General features: G+C 37.5%; 1 protein-coding gene across 3 annotated transcripts in view; it reads right to left on the reverse strand.

Annotated features, from left to right (window-relative positions):
* RNPC3 (RNA binding region (RNP1, RRM) containing 3) overlaps positions 1 to 19682 on the reverse strand; it is a 205674-nt gene extending 185992 nt beyond the window's left edge. Inside the window, exons 1-15 of one of the 3 annotated variants that reach the window (XR_011337878.1) lie at positions 19443 to 19682; positions 17772 to 17819; positions 16531 to 16649; positions 15392 to 15472; positions 14548 to 14659; positions 13995 to 14063; positions 12413 to 12561; positions 11329 to 11454; positions 10244 to 10380; positions 9269 to 9430; positions 9010 to 9104; positions 8872 to 8930; positions 8183 to 8315; positions 7140 to 7212; positions 3197 to 4279 (exon numbers count right to left, since the gene is read on the reverse strand). Coding sequence is in view for 2 of the 3 variants with exons in the window: in XM_069862582.1 (XP_069718683.1) it covers positions 7153 to 7212; positions 8183 to 8315; positions 8872 to 8930; positions 9010 to 9104; positions 9269 to 9430; positions 10244 to 10380; positions 11329 to 11454; positions 12413 to 12561; positions 13995 to 14063; positions 14548 to 14659; positions 15392 to 15472; positions 16531 to 16649; positions 17772 to 17819; positions 19443 to 19667 (1575 nt within the window). In the remaining variant the exon portion in view is untranslated. Of the gene's footprint in view, positions 1 to 3166; positions 4280 to 7139; positions 7213 to 8182; positions 8316 to 8871; positions 8931 to 9009; positions 9105 to 9268; positions 9431 to 10243; positions 10381 to 11328; positions 11455 to 12412; positions 12562 to 13994; positions 14064 to 14547; positions 14660 to 15391; positions 15473 to 16530; positions 16650 to 17771; positions 17820 to 19442 lie in introns of those variants that run through there. The other 2 variants (XM_069862582.1, XM_069862583.1) reach the window with 2 other exon arrangements.
* Positions 19683 to 20186: the final 504 nt, after the last annotated feature.

Raw genomic sequence — 20186 nt, forward strand, 5'->3', positions numbered from 1 at the left:
CGGGGCCCTGCCCGGCCCCTTCCGCCGCGGCGGAGCGGGGCGCCAGCGGCTGGCTGGGCGGTACGGGCAGACAGGTCGATGCGAGACGGGCTGGCAGCCCGGAAGATGCGTTCCCGAGCTCTGAAAGGAAAGCTGTCCCCTCCCCACGCCGCCCCCAGCGGTTTGGTCCTAGAGGTCGGCACCGCCTCGCTGCTTTGACAGTTCCCTCGGCCGGCTGCTTTCTGCACTTATGGCAGTATTGATCCCAGCGTTACCTGGAGCACCGTGTCGAGTGCTGGCTGGAGTCCTCGGCACAAGAAGGACATTGGATCTGTTAGAGGAGGCCACGAAGATGATCCGAGGGCTGGAGCACCTCCCACTGGAGGTCGCGCTGAGAGCTGGGGTTATTCAGCCTGGAGAACGCTCCGGGGAGACCTTACGGCAGCCTCCCAGTACTAAAAGAGGGGTACAGGAAAGCTGTGGAGGAGTTCTGTATCAGGGAGTGCAGGGATAGGACGAGGGGGAATGGTTTTAAGCTGAAAGAGGGTAAATTTCCATTTTTTTTTTTTACTATGGGAGTGGTGAGGCGCTGGCACAGGTTGCCCAGAGAAATTGTGTGCCCCATCCCTGGAGGTGTTCAAGGCCAGGTTGGATGAGGTTTTGAGCAACCTGATCCACTGTAAGGCACTCCTGCCCATGGCAAGGAGGGCTGGAACTGGTTGAGCTTTACAAACCATTCTACGACTCTGTGATTTTAACAGCTTGGTTCTCTACTTGTAAGTCAGTGTTTACATTAGGACATACTGCATGTTCCCTCTATTATACACCTTTTCATGTGCAATAAACTGAAGTCCCAAAGCTTTGTAAAGTGTCTTGATCCAGATGCAGACTTAAAATGAAGTAGCACGAGGAAGGGTTACACTTCTTTAAGGGCTACAGTGGATTAACTAGTATTCTCTACTTTAATGGAGCTACACAGGGCCTGTCATCATCAGAATAATACTTCTTTTCTCTGGGAACAATCAAAACCAGAGCTAGAGTAAACATCGGTCTGTATACAACACAAAAGGATCTCATACCAGAATCTGCTTGCTAGGCTGGAGTAACAGACTTTGGTAGGAGCTGTAGGACTCAAGTGTTTGTCCTACAGCAGCAACATAAACTACTTAAGGTAACCCAAGTATTTACAATGAAAATGTGTTCTCTTCACTCTTGTATCAAGTGGGAACATATGTTTAAGGAAAAAAATGGAAGTAGTTGGAAATGTTAGGAAACAATAATGGAAAAACAACTCTCAGTTTGAAATTAGGTCTGCTCTTAGCTGTCAACTTCCAAAAATGAAGGGATAACAAAGATGCAAACTGTGCATTCATATCAAATGTCCAAGTGAATTTTCCAAGTTAGTATTGTCATAATTTACCTAGAAACCATGCTACATGTTAACTCCACTTTGTAGGTGACATTATTTTTACTTTCTCAAACTCCGAATTTCTTTGTGCTACCATATAGTGAAATCCCTAAAATGCAAAGTTTTTGAGGAAAATACCCTTAAAAGACCAGAACTGAAGATGATCTTTATACATCAAAACCACATTGGGGACAGGGGAGAAATGTGCATGCTTTTTAAAACTCCATCTCTTACAGCTAATTAGAATGATCTTCTGAATTTGATTTTCAAAGAAAATTCCAGCAAGGTCCACAGCTCACACTTACATAGAAAATAAATGTAATTTAGCTTCTGCTGTCACAAAACCTGTGTTACATTAAGGAGCCAATGAAATTCATGATTGTTACATTATCTGAATCAGCCTCACCTTGGAAATGATGATGATATGAGTGTATTCAAATGTTTAACTTAATAAGAAATGTTGCTGTCTCTATATGCCCTTAGTCAATGGAGAAAAATTGTGAAATTAGCTTGCATTCACTACTTCTTTATGATCTCAGAAACCAGCCCTAATGACTTGTTTAAAAAAAAAAAAAAGAGATCTTTTGACCTGAAATTTCAGATCAAACAGAACAGACATTCTGAGGAAAAGAAGCAACAACCAACCCAGCAGAAATGGCCATACGAAAACCCATTTGATTTTAAAGAATGAAATTTTGCCTTCTTACCTTAAAAAGTTCTCATCTGTATACAAGTTTACTCAACAGATTATCAATATAGGATAGTGAGGAATGTGTTTTGTATGTTTCATTTGTTCCTTAATATAACTCCACCAAGAACGCAGCTGAGCTTTATCTATAATGGAATGGCCACAAACCACTCCAATTATTATTTTAGCCACATCTTTCTCTCTTCTAAGCATCATAAACCCTTCAGTTCTCATAAAACCTCCTCTCTCGGTGTGTTTACCCTGGTCTACTATTCCAAACAGAGATAAGATAAACTAAAAGCCACACAGTCCACGTGGGAACACAGCAAATGGGCTAAGAAAAATTCCAGTAAAAGCATTTTAAAATAATCTGCTAAACCAATACAAACTGCAGAAACAGCAAGACACTTATTTTGGTCCAGCAATCGATACTAGTGATTTATGCTATTTGCAGCTGGCATGATGACAAAACTCAAGTCTTTACACCAGCCCGTTACCACACCACCAACTATGAATTATGACCTAACTGAATCATTTTCTCCTTAAATTCACTGGACCCTCTTGCCAAGTACATGCCTTTGCAATGTTTCCCACGTGGTTTCAGAAAGTTACGCTAATCTTCCTAGTATGGAACAAATCTTAGTGACCTCCACAGCATTGATTTTTATTAAACACACAAGGACCACACCCACACTGTTTTAACTGCTACTTGACTTTAGTCTCACTAGTGATATTTTTCAAGATGTGGATGAACAATGAATGTTAATTACTGAGGAAAAAACAGAGCTTAATTTCACAGAACCAATTCTTGCCGGTGCACCAGTCCTGCTTAGTCTCCAAGATTAGAAAAAGATTTACACTAAAATGAGATTATCCTTAGATTTTATCTTTTCACCTTGAAACACCAACAGCTATAAAATGACACTCAATGAGGGAAGTATTAATTCTGGTGCTTATGAATCAACTCTGAATCATCTAGAACATGCTGCACAATTACAATTGGATTGTTCACCTTTTCAAAGAAAAAAATTCTTTCCCAATCCCAAACCCCACAACAAAATTAAAGGCAAAATGAAGAGGAAAAGGCAAAATGAAGAGAAATGAAATAATTTATTAGAGACTTCACAAGCAAACTAACATGCATTTTATAAGTTTTGCGACAGTTTAAAGATATCTGGAATCTTTCAGATGAGAAAATTTATACTCTGCCTTAAATACTTTAGAAATGCTACTACGCACAGTTCAAGAGTCCTGATGATTACACTGCTTCTTCCCCCAGCTTGATAATAGTTGAAAGAGATGGAGCACGAAGGACCTAGAACATCACAAAGGCACATTAAAAATAAGAACAACAAGAAAATAGTAGCGTTTTGACAACTGAATTGAAAGATGCTTAGTATTTAGAAAAGTGCCAAATTAATTTTATATTACAGGAAGTTAAACAATAATGTAAAATGAAACCCACAAGAAAAATGTAAGTTACTGGCAACAACACTACCTCAGTGCAGAGAACAATCTTAAAAAAAAAAAAAAAAAAGGAGGAAATCAACACAAAGGTAGCAGTGATTAATAGTGAATTCAATTCCAAATACTTCATTGAGAGATAATGTTAGATTTTCTTCTCTACTGAAAAAAGAAAAAAAGTAAGGAATGTACAAACTAAGTCAACTACAGATTGTTTCTCATATACCAGGACAACAGTAATTATAAATGCTCTAAAATACTCATCAATCCTTTAATATTATTAAGGATTCCTCTGCAATGTATTTCACCCAACATATTATTACTACCTACATTTAAAGAGAACCAAGAAAACATCTTCAGCGTGAGCTCGACACAGCCCCAGGCATATCAGTGGAACACTTGTAGCTCACACAAGCTAAGGAACTGGACCACAAATTAGCAAATTATATGACCTTTGCAGAAGAAGGTGAAGCCCACCTTTTAAGACTAGGAACCTTCACTGTGTCTATTCACACAACAGATGATTGATTTTTCATTTTTCCCCTGAAAAAGTGCACTTTGCTTTTAAAATTACCAGATCAGTTCACGCTCTATAAGATGTAAACTCCTCCCCACATCTACTCTGTACCAAAACTTAGATGTAGTTGAGTGCTACAGAAAACATTGCACAAAAAAAGGATACAACAAAAAGGATACACTCTGCATGACAGTATTACTGCAGTATTTACGCAGGAATGTTTCTGAAGAAGAACAGCAGAATGTGGTTTAATTTTACTTGGTTCTCAGTATTGCATACACATTCATTTATGCTACCGATAAAAAGCAAATATGCCTCTCTGATAAAATATACAGTTCTGACCCCTTATGAGATTTAATGAGGGCTGATGAATGAACGAACACTAAACTCCATATTCAGAAGTAAACATTTTTTGATAATTACTTGAACTACTAGGACAACACCAGATTTTGCTGTCTCGTTAATGCTCCTTCAAGTCCTTGCCATTTTACAGACTCACTTTTTCCATCAGGTCCAAAACCCAATCATGTTTCCATTCAATGCAGGCTTTCAAGTCACTTCTTCCCTATGAAGTAGCTGGAGAGCTCTCAACATCAGTTTCTTCTACACAACCTTTCTCCCCAACAGTTGTATTTTAGCTACTGAAAAAAGTGTCACCCCAAGTACTAACTGAAATTTTTGCCAGTCTATCAAGAAAAAGACATTCTAGCTAGCAAGGAATTACATAGTACTTTTATAATCCACACATTTTCTCCACAAAGATAACACCTTTGTACAGAAAATACTAAAAAATAATGGAAATATTTGCAATAACATTAATGAATTTAACACAGCTTCTACCTTCTACCTGAAAATAATCAGAAGTTTAACTCATGACAATTTAGTTGTTTAGAAAAAACCAAAACAAACAACACTGAGATGCAGGATACAGGTCAAATTTGAAGTCCCTCAAATGTTCGTATAAACTTGTTTATATGCATATTTATATTTCAAACGAGATTCCAACACTGTTCTTCCTTACACACTCAGATTTCTAATCATGGAATTCTGCATCATAAATCACCATCTATCAGAATATTCCACCAGGAACAAGAAAACATAGCCATGCAGAAATAGGGTCAAGTTTCATCATTAGTTGAGAAGTGAAATATATATTTTTAATTAAACCTCATGGATCCCAAGAATCTGTTTGTCTATGGCACATTCTGTGATCTTTATGTATAAATGGTGAAGGTAAGGAAGTTCTGTTTGCAAACATTAAACCAATGCACCAATGTAACATGTAAGACTTTCAGGTGCACAAACACATCTTGCAAAAGCACATGTTTGCTGACTCTAGACAGAGTTGACCATCAACATGATTAATAAAAATTAGTTGGAAAGACATGGAATTCCTGAAATAATAAAAGCGTTCAAGCTTCATTTACAAGGCTTTCCAATAGCTAAAATACTTTGGGTTTTACTCACTTGATTAAAAAAAAAACCTAAACTTAGTAACTTTCTTATTAGACATTGGATAAAATAATATAAATACAAGGTTTCTTTCTAATAAGGAAGCAGTAATAAACAAGACTGAAACATTCCCATAAATCCTTGTCCCTAATAGTATATTTTAGCCAAGGCTTGTTTGTCTCTTTTTAATGACCTATACAGAAGAATGCCTGAAAAAAAGTGATCTTTACTTTGATAAAAATAAAATACAGATTTTACAAACTACATAACAATAACTCAAAATAGGAATTGGTAAAATCAAATAGCATCTCAGAAATGAGGGAAACAAGCACTAATTATAATCTGATGAAAAAAGTCCTTAGCCAACTGACAAACCAAGAATCCTACAACTAATATAACTTATATAATATCATATAAGGAATATATAAATAGAATATTTATAATACTACCTTCTTAGTAACCATACTGTGGGGTCTCCAACCAATTTTTAAAAATTGGAAGCAGCTCTCCACATCCTCTATCTTAAACTTCAGTGTTTTTTCCAACGTAACAATGATCAAACATCAAAAACACATCATGGATTAGGTAGTGTTTGGGAAGCATTCAGCCCAAGCTTTAAATTCATTTGGTCTTGGGTGCAGGCACAAGCAGAGTGATGCTCAATTGTAATTTGTAAATGTGTTAAATGCTCTTTAAATTTGAGCTAGCTCATCTACCAAAAGGTGCAGACTGAGAAATAAGTGCTCCTAATTCTTGCACCAGTTACTTCATGTGCTGATTTCAGACAGTTCACTACTCAAATGTTTTTCGGCCACCAAAACCCTCACAGTTTCATTAGTGTAACTTAAGCAAAATCAACTCTCATGTAAAGCAAATACCTCAAGTAAACAGTAGGGAAGTAAAGCTATGTGATAGGAAATGAAGTTAAATAGTGATTACCTTCTACTAAGAGTTACTTTCCCCATCAAGTTTTGACAATGTCAAAAATCAGGACCCTATGTATTCTACAACAAAGGAAGCCTTTATCATCGCAGATTAAGTAGCACTTTCTGATACATATCCTTTCTTAAATCATGCAATTTTAAAGGATGCTGCAACAGTACTAAGATCCTATTTTCCAAAGTTAGCAAAGGCAAAGGTCCGTTACAGAGCTAGCAGAAGTGAATTTACTGCAGGGAACAGTTCTTCAGGATCACTTAATAATAGCAGGGACGTAAAGGAAGAAGAAAAGAGCAAATTGTCTTCAAAACCAAAGTTCCAGAAAATTACTAAAAGGTAAGTGGTTAGATTCTACAGAGTAATTTCCCCCTAGCTTCCCAGATTAAGGATCAGAGAAACTGACAATTACTCTAGGCTATCAGGATCATGGAAATGGCAGTCTCAAGAGTTTCTAACTAAATGAACAAGCAACATTTTAAACTTACACCAACTATATACCTTACATTCTGGTTTTCTGATATAAGTGCACATTTAAGAAAAGAAAATTCTATAGAATGTTTCCACTCCACTAACCCTATTTCTAAAGCAGCCATTAAAAAGATAATAAATAAAAACAAATATCCAGCAATACAAATGAGCAAAATCTCTCAGCCTATTTTCTTTATTTTTATTTTCAGAGAGAGAATCCATACCTTGTGAAGTGTTCTACTTTTTTCTTTTCCCTTCACTGGCATCCTGCTTTGGTCTAGCTGAACGAGCAAATTGCTGAGGTTCTGTTAAGGACTACAACTCTCAATGATAAACAGAAGTCAATCAAGAAGCAAAAAGCTATTATTTCAGCAAAAGTTAGTTTAAAAGCCTTTACTGTGAATCAATTCTACTACAGTATTAAGAATCATAATACTAGTGTCTATTAGTCCAAGATTAGGACCTCACCAATATGCAGTACAAAAAAATGTTAAGAGAAACTGTACAAGACTTTACAATACTAAGTAAAGGACTAACCAGGATCAGGTTAGATGAAAAACAGATTAACTACAGCAGGATAAATGCTTGATATTTACATGTTAATTCCCTAACTTTCATATCTTAGTAGGTATTTGGGAGGAAAAAAGGCTAAAAAGAACTACGGCCCGGGTGAACAAGAGTACAAAGAAAATTAAATAAAACTATGAAACATGTAGACGAAAAATATGGAAGGACAGAAAGAGCTTTAAAACTTAGACAAAAAAAAAACCCCAAAATAACAAAAAAAAAACCCAACACAACTGAAAAGTGTGGAGTTCTCATGTTACACAGGCCTAAAAAGTAACTGACAGTGCAACAGTTCATGCTGGAGAATCAGTCTAAATAGAGACCACTGACCCCAACAGGAACATTTCTTTATATTCTTAATTCTGCAAACACAAGCTTAGCCAAGACAAAAAGTCTTCTTAATTCAAATAAAATGTTCATACAAGCTAAATTCACTTGAATTGCTCTTGCAGGATGAAAGTGCAACCAGAGAACTCAATTTCATTGACTTAAACAAAACACATTTAGTTTCCTATTCCAGAATAGCTGCTTCTGTAAATTTTTCAACTATAAAATTGACAATAGCACACTATGCTACACTGCCTGGATTTCTTAAGGTATTTCTTCTTTCTATATATTTCTAATAAGTAGAATGTCAACAGCTAAACTAGGGACTGTCAGATTACAAAGAACGTAACAAAATGTTTCAAGAAAAAGATACAACCACCATGGGTTTTTCAAATAAGACATATCCATTTGCTTCTTTTAAAGCTTTAGCAGCTGCTTTTTCATTAGGAAGTCCAATGAAAGCCTGTCCCTTCATACGGCCTTCTTTCATCAATCGTATATCAAACCTAGAGGCAAAATTGAGAACTGGGAATTACTCATTTAGCCACACTTTCATATTTCATAGTACAAATATAATTCTCATGTTTCAAGTTGGAGAAATAGCAGCAATGGAAGTAGAGCCTACAAGCAGTAATTATGTCACTGGAGACCATCTTGCCTGGGGGAACCATGTAGTAAAAAGCAACAATAGACTGCAGGCTGGCAAATTGGTGTGCAACTGTAGTAAATACGACATATGGAAAATGATCAGATACACATTCGCAACTTCACTGATCATTCTGTGTCAGTCAGTCAATAAACAGTAAATTTTGTAATGAAAATATAAGAGTAAAATAGTAGTGCCTTCAGACATTGTTCAAAAATAATTTTATTTCTGTACTTCTGATAAATTAAGATTTTCAGAATAAATTAATTTTTAATTTATGAAGGAAAGGACAAAGATGTAGAAGAATAGAGAAAAAAATAGGGATGACCAGTTTTTAAATCAAAATTTTCACCAGTATTATAGAAGTTAAGTTGACATAAATGGCTTAATTTGAACCTAATATCAAATTAACTTACATATTTCGTTCCTCTTCTGACTGGAAGTCAACATATCTTCCAAAAATGAACTTGAGATCCTGAAATTAAATGGCAGGTGTAAGACGAAGGCTGATAAAAAGCTCTTTTGATAAATATTTAATTTGCTTGTCTGCCTACCTTTTCTTGAACTTGTTTAGCTAAATTCTTCACATAAATCCTGCAATTTGGATCACCCGGCTCATAGTTTTTGAAAACAGAAAATTTTTCCATTTCTTGAAGACAGAAAACCAGACAATGTTTTAGCTCATTACTTTGTATTTTTGCTCAAAAAATATTTTTGCAAAACTAAATTTGATCAATTAATGAAAGAAATATTTAAACCATTAGTTGCAATAAATCAAAGAGTTATTAATAGATAATTTATTCTCAGTTATACCTTCTCTAGAAAGTCTGTTTTTTTCGAGATCCCTTCTAGAAATAAATTCTGATGGGATTTCATCCTCCTCCTCTTCAGTTTCCATTTTATCATTTGAACTAGGAGCTGGGAAAATCCTTCCAAAGCCTGTATTATTGATTTCTTCTGTGGCTGCACAAATGTCTGAAATTCAACACATTATGTAAGTCGCCTGTATGCTTATTCGCAAGACTATCACCAGCAAGCAGAAGAGCATTCTCCTTTCAGTAATATTTTAATACAGTAGACTTTGTAAAGCAATTCAAACATATCCTTAAAGACATGTCTTAATCCCTGGTTTGACAAACACACCTGCTCTATATTGTCCTATAAAATCAACTGTACTGCAAACAAACACAATGGAATGTGCCAGTTAAGAAAAAAAATAGCCTTGCTGCTCATGCCCATATTCATTTCAATGGCATATCTAATTTTCATTCAAAGAAACCGTGTATTACTGTAGAGTACCAAGAAACGCAGACTGACCATAACCCTATAAGAAACCATCAGCCTCATTGCTACTATTGGCCAGCATTTTTATAGCAGATAATCAGTGCATCACAGAGGAGGTGTTGGCAACCACTTGAATGCTGCTCTCTAAGAGCTGGAAAAGGAAAATCTGAAATTAGCTTGGTACATTCCATTACACAATACTGAGAATGCATTTGCAACATTTGATAAAAAACACCTTAAAAGAGTGCAATTCACCATAAACACAGAACACATAGGAAAGAAAGAGACCTTTATAGTCCTCTAGACCCTATACTGTAACAAAGCACAGAGTTCTGGGCTTTAACATGGGGGAAAAAGAGCAGATGCAGACAAGATGCCAGTTGTTCTTAAACCCCATATACACTGTTTATGAAAGCTCCAATACAAAAGATGAAAAAATAATTCCCTTGCCTAAATTTCAGCAGCCCTCTACACTGAAACCACAACTGAATTATGAACGCTTACCATTTTTTAATTCTTTTTCTGAGTTTATCTGAAGAACAGATGGGATGTCAGTAGTAATATGGAACTCAATTTTTTTATGACCTACATGCTGTGGCTGCTCAAAGACATCTGAAGGTGACAGTGTAGGATGCAAATTACTGTTTAAAACAAGAACATGTTAGTTAGAGTCAAACACTTATAAAAGCATTGTCAAATACAAGATTTCTTCCAGACAGATTTTGTACTGTTGTTTACGACATATACATGAGTTCTCCACTTCATAAATTTCACCCAGTATAGTTCAAGTTGATTAAAACACTGCAAATACAGTAGCTATGACTGGTAGTGAGAACAGAACCAAGTATTACATACAATATTACGTTATGGGCAGGTACTTATGGAAACCTCTATCAGTAAGTTAATTTACAAAAAATAACTGGACTTGCTGCTGCTCTCCCATACTGTAGAAAATATACATATTTTCACATTATATACTGCATATATACACACACACACTATTCATATATATATATATGTATACTATATAAATAAATCACTTGGAGGAAGAAGGCAGCTATTAGTAAAAATGCATTCACAACTGATCATGCCCACACAGAAGTATTACACTGGTACCTACTGTGTCATAGTATTGCACTTGCAAAACCCAAAATTATTTAAAACAAAATCCACTGTTTATTCTTCCAGTACCACCTTTCATTTTGTGTTTCAAATTTTTATTTTAAGACTTATTTCAAACAATAAATCCAGATTGCTTCTGTGAGGGCCATGATGCGCAATTGTTTTGCTTTAGGAAAGAGGGATTTTTATTAGTTTGATAGCAAGAGAAACACAGAGCTGGAACCAGGCACACTTTACAGATAAGGGTTGTTGAGCAGGCTTGAGTTCAATTACATGACACTTTGAACCTTTAGAGCAATAAATTCAAGCATGAGGATAAGGGAAGACCAACTTCACTACTAAGTTTATATATCAGTCAGGAATGTTTGTTTTAGAACAGCAATACTTAAGCAAACATGATACACAGACTGTCATTTAGTAAAAGGAATAATCTGAAAAAGTACTAAAAGCACAGAAATAATACAAACCTGTGGGGAGTACAGACAGGAACATTCAATAAGTCTTTAATTCTTTGCTTTTTTCTAACACCACGCCTCTTTGTGTTTATTGGTCTTTTAGGCTGAAGGGTTGCTAATTCCATCAACTTGGTCATTCTATTTTAAACAAAATTTTAAAAAGAACCAAAGTGGTTTACAGTTTATTTGAAAATACTTATTTTGAAAACTCTCTCCCTTCTTTAAAGCCCCTGAAATACAGCTTTTCAGAACACAGTTATAAATCCAGCTACCTTAAGACCAAAACTACATTAAACTATAACACACACAGCAAATAGATAGAACACTTAAGTCATCAATCAGAACTGTAATGAATTCAATGACGACCCTTCCTTCCCCAAGCATGCACCTGATTTCGACATCAAAGCTGTGAAACTGCTAAGAAGCCCTAAGCTGAACCATTTTTTAGAATATTACTTCCATTCAGGAGTGCCTTTTTTCCAAATCCATGTACTCTTTCTGAATGCAGGTGAAGGACTTTGATTTACTTTTCAGTTTAAACAGCAACTAAAGAAAATTAATTTAGTATTAATTTAAAGATAAAAAAAAAAACAGCTATGATGCAATTCAGTCCCAAAACTGCAAGAGAATCCTCAGTACACATAATCTCCTATTAATATTACTCCTAGTAATCACACGCTGATGTGTAAAGAACATTTTGGAAGTCAGAGTGCACCTAAGATTCAGGCTGAGTAGTTCACTCAGTAAAGATGTGGAAAAATGAAGAAACTAGGAAACAAGATAATTATTTCTTCCTTCTATCTGCACTCTATTCATTCCAAGTTTTTGTTTTGTTGGGTTTTTTGGTTTTTTTTAGACATGGGAACAAATGATAATTTGCATACCATTTAGCCATTTTCATTCTCTTACTGTGATTCAAAACAGTACTGGTTTTCTGTTCTAAAAGTCACTCTGGAGCTTCCTTAAGCACCTAGAAAGGTTATCTATATATCACAAATGTTAACAGATTCCACCACTTGCTGAACTAAAAGCTAGAAAAGTAAAAATAAAACTTTATAAGACCCCAAATGCTTGCAAATGGCTGTAAAATACATACCTCTCCTTTTCTTCATCATTATCGCTTTCATATTCTGACTCCTCTGCACTAGATAGTTGCTCTTCTTCCTCGTCAGGCAAAGGAGGTTCTTCAGGAGGCAAAGGTGGGATTGGGGGTGGTGGTGCAGGCACTGGTAAGTATTCCTCATACTAATTATATGAGAAAAAGTTTAAAAAAAGGAGCAACTAAATGTTTCAAGAAAAAACAGGCATATCATGTTTTACTTAATAAAAACAGTCAAAGCAATAAATTAAAAGATGACAAGAAGCATTTTTTGAAGTATGTTTACAGCGTTTTATATGCTAAACTACATTACCAATGATAACATCCCACAAGAATTGCTGCTTTCTGAAGTGTAACTGAAAGTTTTCATTCTTTCAATCTGAGCAGTTAAAAAAAAACCAACCATGGCCCTAGCTTTTCAGTTTGTACTCAATTGTAAGGACTTGCCTGAGAGGAACGCAGTCAAAACATATAGGAGGAGGCCTAAGCAGCTAAACCTCAGTTTCTACACTGAACCTTCCACTACTTATCAAAGTTACAGTTCTATTTCTGTATGGAGCGAGAGCTTTGTGAAAGGAATTACTTTTTTCATTGAGACTGCAAAAACCCCATATAAGAAATGCCCTATGTGCAAAATGATCTCTAGCCCTACTTTCAACAATCTTACTACGCTAAACAGCTACGTTCTGCATATCCTTGGTTCCATAAGGCACTAATGACTTCTGGCATTAGAAATACTCCGTGCCTTTTAGAAACTTCTCTAGGAATTTTGAGGACTGGCTTCTCTCCTTACTACACTTTGCATGACTACTAAAATCACAATGCGTATCCTGGTCCAAAGGAGGCAATGAATAAAATTATTCCTAGAAAAGCAGTGTGAATTCATTTATTTGATTGATTTATATCATGGTTTTCTTTACCAGCTAACTCCCCTCTTACCAGAGGCAGATGCTCCATTAAGGCAAACACAGTTTAGTGAAATACAACTTCACTGTATCCAAATAATGTAAGCTATCACTATTAATGCAGGTCCTCACATGTTCTACCTTCCACTGGCAGTCAGTTAAACTACTCTATCTATTCTCTCAGAGAACACAGACTACAGAGCCAGTGTTTCTATTTGTCTTCAAAACCAGCTCTGCCTCAGCTGGTTTCCCTCAACCCTGCCTCTTTCAAAAAACATCCTGGAACAGAGCAAGTCAAATCCAAAAGAACTGCATAACCTCACCAAATATCTGAATCTAATCAGAACTCCAAAGAAACACACAGATAAAAACTTAACACACCTTTGTAAGGCAATGAGCTAATGGTTTTCTTTATTTCCTGTATCTGTAACATGGCGCTCCTTTTTAGAAATATTCCAGCTACTACCATACACATATATTTCTTTATTTGAAGCGTAAAACAGACTTGTTTAGAAGACTAACATGCATATCTTACCCAATGAAATACAGCAAAATTTGCTATCTTCTAGAGATTTCTCCAACTTTACGTTTGAACTTAGATCTCCTACCATGTTTGCTAATATTTTGAATTGTGAATCCATTTTAGGGTACTTAAAACACATTTAAAAAGTTACCATGGGAGGGCGAGCAGTAATTGGTCCAAAAGGTGGAGGAAGATTCATTTTATTCATAAGATGAAGTACCTGAAATGATTTACAATAAGTAAGATTTCCTTTAAATAAATACAAAAATGAAAATACTTCCTTGCTAGGTATAAGACTATAATTTCTGGCAAGTGTAAATCAGTATAGTTTTAATGAAGACACAATTACATCGGTTATTAAACAAAAGCCTGCACTTGATATCCAACGCTAATTGTAAATATGAGCAACACCCTAAAAAAGGCAATCAAAAAAAAGTAAAGTATCTTCTCAGAATAAAATTCCAGGTACTCAAGTCACATCTAATTAAGAAGAACATATCAAGCTAAGTTTTCAGTGTCAATGAAGTAACAGTTACTTCAGATCAATGAAATCTTACTATTTCAACATAGCAAGAAATTAACATTGTCACGAGAAAATTAACTTAATATCTAGTGTGACAAAAAGTATTTCTGTTGATAATTAAAAGAGGAAAACCAAGATGTTTTCATTTTTACACTTTCTTTTTCTGCCATTTCTGACTTACCTGGACATAAAATTTGGGCACGCTTGCCAAGGCATTTGCTATATTTGCTAGAATTGTACTTGAAGGTGGTGGATACAAATACTTGAGGCAAGAATTGATGGGAAAGGTGAGGCTGAGGAAAAAAAGATTAAAACCAAGGAATCTTAGCACCATTGTGACATAATGACTGATAACATTTAATGATTACTAAAGGCTTAACTATTCATTACAACTGAAGCATTATTTTCCCTAAAACAGTTTTGGGCCACTTACATTATGGTTTTAACATGAGAGAACGATCCCTTAACACACGACAGACTTACTGAGCTTCAGCATAATGAAAGTACCAACATAGGCTGAAAGCCTAAAGCACACAAAAACAATCAACATGTCCAAACACAGAGGCACAGCATAGCACGCTCTACAAACATCAAATTCAGTGATCAAAGTGCTGAGTTTATTAACCCAAAAAGAAATTTATTCTTCACGTATGCAAAAAAGCAAATGTGGAAAAAAATAAGAAACCTTTGAAAAACTAGAAGTCAACAGTATTAACACTGGGACAAGCTACTCAGTCCTTAAACTCTTCCTGAGACAGCAATGAATTTGTGCTAGAAGGCTATTATGCAATCCGCAACTTCATGGCTCAAAGCGTCAGTTGCTACTCAACTGTGAGGGTTCTAAACTTGAAATACAATTTCATCTGCGTGACAATTCCTATAGCTATGCATACAGAACAGTAGTATTCTGTAAAACAGAACAAGAGAAAATGCAGCTTATCGCATTCTCTCTTGCTCAACATAACTCTTATTTCAAAAATAATTATCATATTTTGCTACAGTTTAAGACAAAAAAACCCACTAACCCATGGTTGGGTGCAATTCCATTCTCTATTTTAACACAGTTTGGCTCCTTCTTCTCTTCTTCTTTCACTGGTTCTTCTAAACTGAAAAGTAATTTAGCATTAATTAAAACAAGACAAAATTTAATTGCCTTACATAACACATGAAATGTGTTTAATGTCTTAAATTAAAAACATAAGATATAGATTAGCATAGTATTTTTATCAACGACTTCATTAATTAAGTATTAACACTTGTAGACACTCACAGGAGCTAGACATCTAAGGTTTACATAAATATTTATGCAGCTTTAAGTAAATCTCCCTATATTTAAACACTTCTGACTTAAATTTTCTCACAGGGAAAGAACTAAAATTATGTTGCTTCCTATTCAAAAACTCTTACTCTCTGTTCAGAGACTGTATAAAACCAAGTTGAATTATTGACTTGTTCACATTCAGAGTGGAATAAATAACTTAAAACCTCCAAATTTATTTTAATTAAGCATTATCACATAGTTTCTATCACTTAGATACATATGACACAAGTAGACTTGAAAGCCTAATGATACAATGGAAACCACAGTTCTTACTCTTACTATCATCAGGATTTTTTTTTTAATGTTACATGTTCTTTAACTATTTGAAGAATTATTCAGACAGCTTTGTTCTGCTCATGATTCACATAGATATATGCAAATCAACTCCAGCCTAGAAGACAGTAGCTATAATAAGTATAGTCTTATACAGCTATGCAAGCAGGGGTCAATTCTGCCAGGCTCTTGATTTGGAGCAATTATTTATTGCACGCACTGCTTAAGAGCAAAAGAAAATTATAATTCTGACAGTGAACCTGCACAATACAGAGGTCGGCTTACACAGACTAGAGTCTTGCTCTATAAATGAACAATGAACAGGAAGATCTGTTCATTAGTATATTAGCAACTATAGGAATAAGAATGGGAATTATTACATGATTATACTAAACACAATAATACTAACAGATGGAACACAGTCACTTCATCTATAAATATGAACCTGCCTGTTAACACTTTAAATGGTTATGATTTATCCCTTGATTTCACAGTACTACAAAAGTATCATGAATACAGAATATCCTTTCCTTGACCACAAACATAGAAACTAAATTAATATGCACATACCTGTTACACTTCTCTGAGACAGACGGCTGGCTAACTATCTGCACACTATCTTGCTCCTTCGCAAATTCAACAACTAAGGTGTGGCCTAAAAGTTTCAGCTGATGCAGTCTTGACAAAGCCTTCAAATAATTATGGAGAAAATAAAGAAAGGTAAGAGGAAAAATATCAGAACTATTTCAAAGCATAACTGTTTTTCTTCAGTTGGCAAACTAGCAATAGGATGCAGCCCCTGCTGCTTTAAGGTAATTCTGTGCCACTACACAGTCAGTTCTGCACCGTTTCTGCCTTCAAAGAGGCCTTGGCAGCCTCTTTCCTGCTAGCAGGAAGACAAAGCTCACAACTATAACCACTGAAGAGACTTACGTCAACTGAACACAGTAGTGAGCCTGCAGCCATAAATATGATACTTATTACATAGCCTAGTAAATCACTGTGATTTCAAGTAATCAATCTCTTGCTCATGAAGTACAAACTCATTGAGCTTCGGCTAGTAATAGCTGGGAATTTTAAAATCAAGATTCTTAACAAAGACATTAGGCATCTCCAGCATTCCGCACATCTAGAGCATGATGGGCCGATAACTGTCCTCAGCTCGCACAGAGCAACCTAAATTCACCACTGTTCACCTGATAATCTTTGTAACTTTGAGCACTACTTTACAGCATCAACTGAAAAAAATAAAAGCAACACCAAAAAGACCCAGGGTTAAAGAGGGAAATTGAGGACACAGGCTTTTTACCAAATTCGTATTTCAAAAGCATGATTAGTATTACTTTTTTAGCATCCATGTCCCCCATTAACATGGTAGCTTTTCTTATCAAAATTAGGCATTCAAGGCAGTCTTGAACTGAGAACATCACTATGTCTGAATTTTATGGCAAATACGTAATTATGCAGAAGACAAGTAAATAATGTTTGGTTTATACTTAACATGTAAATGCACATACACACTAGACAAGGCCATGATCAGTTCCAAGCCACGTAATTTTGTGACCTGGAAGTGATGTGTTGTATAAGACAACTTCCATAAGCCCTAACCCAACATTTCTTATGACTTTACATAAGTATTCATTTCTTCAAATCCTTCAAGCACTACCTGAAAAAGAACTCTAATGTTACGTTGCTCTGTAGTTTTTTACCCCAACAATGAGTACCAGATGATGTGTAAAATATTCCAGAGTACAACTGACAATTCAGAAAAGCACTTTGCTAAAACATTCAATAACAAACTCAATACAAACCTTCGCAGCTGCATTTTCACTGGGAAAGGTTGCAAATGCAGTATGTTTCTGGAAAAAAAAAAAACAAACCAAAAAAAATGTCATAGAGAATTCAAATAAATATGGTAAGAAATTGCAAGTAAAAAATATATCCACAAGTAATTAGTGGATACAAGTTTGCATATTTAAGAGCTTCCAGACAGGAGTCAGTTAAGTCCTACGTGGAGTAAAGATGGAGTACTGAAGAATTTTTTTCTTAAGAATTTAGAACAGGCACCTTATCCATTAAGAAATTAAGGCAGGAGTTCAGTAATTTGAGGAATATAAAAAAATAATTTTTTGTTTTCTTCTAGAGAGCAAAAGCCATCCTAATCTGCAAGGAAGTATATTGACAAAGAAGTTTATACCTTTTTTCATAAAGGAACATATATTTCAGCACCTCTGAGTAGAGTATTATCACCAAAGCAATTCCTAAAAGCGTCACTTTTCCTGCTATAAAAGTCATAGCTACCGTAATGCTCTGACACTTTCAATGGTTCCTAATTAACATTTCCTCTTACTTTTTAAGTATTAAAACACCTTAAGCTTTCCAAAATAGACCAAGCCCTCACTGAATACACAGTTCACCTTAAACTTAAATTTGTTGTAACACACTTAACTACTTGTCGCTACGTGATTCAGTATTAAAACCTCAAAATGTCAATAGTTACAATAGCAGCTATCAGAAGAGTCACCATCATAGAATCATAGAACAGTTTGGGTTGTAAGGAACCTTAATGATCATCCAGTTCCAACTCCTCTGCCATGGGCAGGGGCACCTTCCACTGGATGGGGTTGCTCAAAGACCCATGGCTTTGAACACCTTCAGGGACGAGGCATCCGCAACTTCTCTGGGCAAGGTGTGCCTCACCATACTCAGACTACAATACTTCTTCCTAATATCTAATCTAAATCTCATAGAATCACAGAATCACTGGGTTGGAAAAGACTCACAGTACCATCGAGTCCAACCATTCCCATCAATCACTAAACATGCCCCTCAGCACCTCGTCCACCCGTGCCTTAAATGCCTCCAGGGAAGGTGACCCAACCCCCTCCCTGGGCAGCCTCTGCCAGTGCCCAATGACCACTTTCCGTGAAAAATATCTTCCTAATGTCAAGCCTGAACCTCCCCTGGTGGAGCTTGAGGCCATTCCTCTTGTCCTGTCTCCCCTCTTTCAGTTTAAAGCCATTCCCCCTCAGCCTATTACTGCACTCCATGATAAACAGCTCCTCTCTAGCTTTCCTGCAGGCGCCCTTTAAGTACTAGAAAGTCGGTATTTTTAATATCCTATAAAAGAGAGCATGAGCCTGACACAAGCTGAGCACATCATTTACCTGCGGTTCTGCAGGAATATGAGGCTCCTTCCAAGCAGCATTCATTACCAGACAGATGCTGCTATGTTTTTATTTTTTGTAATTTAGGGCAAGAAAAACGCTAAAATAAAGACCTGGAGAGACAGCCCCGTGAATCTGCACCCTACCAACAGACATTTCCGCACCTCTTTTCCACAACCTTACTCCCAACAGGCAAGATGCCCAGGGCCGCAGGGAGGCGAGCGGGGCGCCGGCCGCCCCCCTGCCCCGCCGCCCCGGCTCCCGCCCCGCGGCCCCGCTCGGCCCCGCGTTAAGGGCGCGGCGCCCGGCCCTCACCAGCCGCCCGTGGTCCGACAGGACGCGCACGGACACCGCCCCGAAGTGCTTCAGCAGGTCCTCCTTCTCGGCCGCCGCCAGCTCGGCGGGCAGGTGCCGCACCAGCAGCGTCCGGCCCCGCCGCCGGGCCACGCCGGGGTGAGGCGGGACGCCGGGGGGTGGAGGCGGACCGGCCCCCAGCCCCGCGCCGCCCGCCCGCGCCTCCTCGCCGCTCGGCGCCGCCATCGCAGCGCGCCCGGAAGCGAGGAGGCGGCTCGTGCGAGGGCGGAACCCGCGCCCCGAGTCTCGCGAGACTAGCGGCGCCGCGGGGCGGCGGGTTCGGGACCCGCCGGGGCCGGGTGGGACCTCGCAGTGTGCGGGGCGCCGCCCGCCCCCTCGGTGTGCGGTGGTGCCCGCGGCTCGGACAGCGCCGTGCGTCACTGGGGTGACGCCTCAGGGAAGTGGTAGAGGAAATCCGCCCTAATTCGATCTGAAATAACGATCTGAAATAAGAGAGAGAGAGGGGATGTGTGCCTGCTTCCCTGCCCTTAACGGGAGGAGCTTCATGGAATTCATAAAATGGGTTGGGTTGGAAAGGACCTCGAAGCTCATCCAGTTCCACCCCCTGTCCGTGGGCAGGGACACCAGGCTGCTCCAAGCCCCATCCAACCTGGCCTCGAACACCTCCAGGGATGGGGCAGCCACTGCTTCCGTGGGCAAACTGTGCCAGCGCCTCACCACCCTCACAGAAAAAAATTTCTTCCA

This window comes from Phaenicophaeus curvirostris, chromosome 8, assembly GCF_032191515.1.
Source record: "Phaenicophaeus curvirostris isolate KB17595 chromosome 8, BPBGC_Pcur_1.0, whole genome shotgun sequence".
NCBI lineage: Eukaryota > Metazoa > Chordata > Aves > Cuculiformes > Cuculidae > Phaenicophaeus > Phaenicophaeus curvirostris.